A 4,312-nucleotide genomic window follows, 5' to 3' on the forward strand; every position below is an offset into this window, starting at 1 on the left:
TATATATATATATAAACAAGTGGAAAAAAATATCGGTATTATGTTAAGGACTGCTACAAATTTTGACATTTGAAATGCTTGATTTAAATGAATGAGCGTCATATTGAGCTTCTAATGCATTCAGATTTGCTCATGTTAGCAAGAAATATAGATTACAGTGCTGAACATGGATGCGCTCCAGCTATGACTTGAGAATAAGCATTCTGCATGCGTGACTAAGCTCTATGGATGATTCTGCAGTATGGCAAAGTTATCTGAGACTCTGCTGCAGACAATATTTACGTCTCATTATATGTCCTGACTCTGCATAAAAATATCCAGCATTGGATTTCACTGTAAAGGTTATTTAAAGTTTACTGAACAATGACTGAGCTTTACATGATTCTGTCTAAAGGTGCCCATACACTGCACGATTATCGTACGATAATCGTATGCGATCGGTTTTTCGTACGATAATCGAGCAGTGTGAACGGAGACGTGCGACCGTTTCTACTGTATGGTCGCACGTCTTCTGTCGAACCAGCATGTTCGAAAACCAGCCGGGAATCGTACGATTCTCGGCTGGTTAGAACGGTGCTCGGAAGACAAATGCCGAGCGGGCCGGTGTGCGCACGCGCACACTGCCCGTTCAGCATTGCGGTCATCGGAAGCCCGCCCCTCAGGGGGGCGGGCTTGCAAAGATCGAGAGTGCGATCTGCCTGTCCAAGATAGGCAGATCGTACGTTTTTTTAATCCCTGTACAACCATCGCAAGACTGAAGTCTTGCGATGGTTGTAGAGTGTATGGCCACCTTAACAGAGATAAACAAATCCCATTTACATGAACAAGGACAGCATCAGTAATAGATGCACCTGAAAAAAGTTCTAGAAAAATAAGATCTTGTTTACACTGTAATGTGTATGGCAGCATAAACTGTCATGTGTTCTGACACAAGTTGCATTGCCGATTAAATCATCATATTCAATAGGCTTGAATAAGACCGCACATGGAAACACAGCAAAATGCTTCATACAGAACATTTTCCCAATGTACGACAAAGTTAAGCAGTACAGGTTGCCAGTCCCAAAGAATAAAAATAGATTATGAGACATAAGGGCAGTTTTGTTTTTGTCAGAAATGATATATAGTGTGCCCATCTCACAAAAACTCAGAAAAATGTGGGGCATGGGTCATGCATAAGGAGCATAGGTCACACCAGCAGCTCATCTTTTCATTTACAAGAACACAATGTAGTGATCCACCTTGAGCCATCACCATCTGCTGGTCGTTAGTCAGCCCAGGGTTCTGCAATGCACACCTGCTCTAATCAGGATACTTAAGTAGTCTGCTGGACAGACAGCCTGTGCTTGATCAACATTTAGGGGTCTATTCACTAAAGGGTAAATAGTTTGGAGAAGGCAGTAGAAGTGAACAATCTAGGAAAACATCTAGGAAAGTGAGCTCAATTGGAGAATTTTCACCCTTAAGTGAAAAGGCCCCTTAGGCCTTGTTCACACCAAGCGCAGAGCAGGTGCAGAGCAGTTACAGACCGCAGCAAAACTGCGTCCAATGTATTCCAATGGTATTTTTAGCTCCAGTTCACATCGCAGCGTTCAGTTCCAGAGCAGGTAGAAAAACTGCAGCAGGCCCTATTTTACCTGGTTTGGACCTGGAACGCATGCAAATGCATCAAAAACGCCTGGAACGCACTGAAAGCCTATTTTAAACTAAAAAAAAGAAAAATGTTTTTTTTTAAACAAAAAGCGGCCCGGAACGCATCAAAAACGCAGCAAAAATGCAACACAACCCACTGCACTGCGTGTGCAGAAACTCATGCAGATTTGCTCTGCATTTGGTGTGAACAAGGCCTTAGGGGTCTATTCACTAAAGAGTAAAGAGTTTGGAGAAGGCAGTAGAAGTGAACAATCGAGGAAAACATCTAGGAAAGTGAGCTGAATTGGAGAATTTTTCCAAATCAGCTATTTTGTCCTAGATTGTCCGCTTCTCCTGCCTCCTCCAAACTCTTCACCCTTCTGTGAAAAGACCCCTTAGTCTTTCTGTTCATGCCTTAGGCTGGGCACACACCTTACAACCATCGCAAGACTTTTGTCTTGCGATGGTTGTAAGGTACTTAAAAAAACGTGCAATCTGCCTATCTTGCATAGGCAGATTGTACTTGCGATGATCACAAACCATGCCCCCTGAGGGGCGGGCTTCCGATGATTGCAATGCACACCGGCCCGTCCAGGCTTTTATCTTACGAACATGCTACACACCCGCCGAACATCGTACGATGCTCGGTGGGTTTTGAAACATGTTCGTAAATCGTACGATCAAGGGATTTCCCGGGATTATCGTACGATTATCGTAAGGTGTGTGGGGACCTTAAGATTTAGGTGTTTCTGATTTTGTGTGCATATGCTCTGGAATATTCTTGCAAATTGTTTGGACTGCATTTGTAGATTGGCTGTGCTTAGCCTAGGGTTGCCACCTGTCCCGGGTTCACCTGGACAGCCTGGGTTTTGAGTCCTGTATGTGCTGCGTCTGGGTTTCAGCTGGCCTGAAATCTGGAAACAGCACATATAGGACTCAAAACCTGGTCTGTTCAGGTGAATCTGGGACAGGTGGCAACCCTAGCTTAGCGTGATCATTAGCCTGTTATCCCTGCTTTTGTCAGTCATTGCTAGAATCTGGACACCTGGTTTAGGATCTATGTGTCTGTACCTGATCTGCTGACTCTGCCACTGTCTGCGGTTTGCTCTAACCATCTGTCTAAAGACTTACAACGCTCTAGCATCTATCCTGCCTGCTGGTCAGCTGTTACCCCTGGTGAGACAGTGGGTCCATCCAAACTACGTCACATGCATGAGAAGATGTGCTGATACTGGAATGGGCTCCATGTTTACCCTAACCGTCCCCTCCGCTCTTCACAAGACCTCCTGCTTTCCAGCTCCGTCATCAACTCCTCCCATGCTCGCCTCCAGGACTTCACTAGAGTGTCTCCCATTCTATGGAACTCTCTACCCCAACCTGTCCGTCTATCTCCCACACTGACTGCCTTTAGGCGATCCCTTAAGACTCATCTCTTCAGGGAAGCCTATCCCACCTCAACCTAACCACTGAACCATCACTTTCTCAAACAATCATCCCCGCACAGCTACCTCCTCATGTATCACTTGCCCCTCCCTTTTAGATTGTAAGCCCTCACGGGCAGGGCCCTCCTTACCATCTTGTCTTAAATTGTATTGTGACTGTAATGTCTTCCTTATATTGTAAAGCGCTGTGCAAACTATTGGCGCTATATAAATCCTGTATAATAATAATATAATAATGTATATGATAGCCCATGTTTACTACATGTATAAATTCCAGCAGTAGCCACGCACAAAATACAAATTGTCTACAAGCACCAGCTCCTAAAGGAAAAATAATTTGTGCAAATTAATTCATTTATCTCATGGGCAAGGTAAGCTGGATATGAGTTGACATACATTTTCTACCGTGGGTGAACATCCTCACCTTACTCTTTTCCTGCTGGAGTTCTATCTGGATATCAGTAAGTTTGGCTCTCAGGTCTTCATTGGCAGCCTGCAAGGAAGCATTTGTGTCGGTTCTTTCTCCCTTAGCTCTGCTGCTGGTGCCCTTTTTTGACATTGTGAGGTGGAGTGGCAGAAAGGGCACAGGCCCAATAAGAGAGAGAGCCTCTCTGCGGCACAGAGCCAAGACTCCCTGGTCCGCTTTCTACATTTTTTTTTCTTGTCTGGAGAAAGGAAAGAAGAATAAACATTATTATTACTTTTTATGAAGTGCCAAATTATTCTGCAGTGATAAATCATTTAGAAATATCATAAATGAAAATATAATTATAGAAGAAACGCTCCGGCAGTCTAAGGACCAGTGTATTAGACATGAGGACGCCGAGGGACAGAGAGGCTGTGGGAACCAGTCTAGAAGCCAGGCGGCCCAAGGTTTGAGTGAGTATATCTTTTTTATTTTAGACCCTAGACCAGGGGTCAGCAACCTTAAAAACTCAAAGAGCCATTTGGACCCGTTTCCCATAGAAAAGAAAACACGGGGAGCCACTAAACCCTTTTGACATCTAAAATGAAGATAACACTGCATATATCGTTTTTTACCTTTATGCTATGTATAGCATGTATATAGGTATATATGGGCTTAGTAACGCACTGGACTCTGGGCTTAGTAACGCACTGGACTCAGGGCTTACCTGAGACCCCGCAGATCCCACCTGCGAGTGACCCTGCAGAGCACACCATAGATCCTGAACAGCCCATCTGAGACTCTCTATGTTGGGCTCTGCAGTGCCTCAGGT

General features: G+C 44.5%; 1 protein-coding gene across 4 annotated transcripts in view; it reads right to left on the reverse strand.

Moving 5' to 3' along the window:
* Positions 1–3,670, reverse strand: part of JAKMIP3 (Janus kinase and microtubule interacting protein 3) — a 62,273-nt gene extending 58,603 nt beyond the window's left edge. For all 4 annotated transcript variants that reach the window (XM_018553690.1, XM_018553689.1, XM_018553688.1 and 1 more), the window contains exon 1: positions 3,499–3,670. In XM_018553690.1, the coding sequence (XP_018409192.1) occupies positions 3,499–3,633 (135 nt within the window). In that variant the 5' untranslated portion in view covers positions 3,634–3,670. The remainder of the gene's footprint in view (positions 1–3,498) is intronic.
* Positions 3,671–4,312: the final 642 nt, after the last annotated feature.

The sequence above is a fragment of the Nanorana parkeri genome, unplaced genomic scaffold (genome assembly GCF_000935625.1).
Source record: "Nanorana parkeri isolate BGI_ZX_2015 unplaced genomic scaffold, ASM93562v1 scaffold127, whole genome shotgun sequence".
Lineage (NCBI taxonomy): Eukaryota > Metazoa > Chordata > Amphibia > Anura > Dicroglossidae > Nanorana > Nanorana parkeri.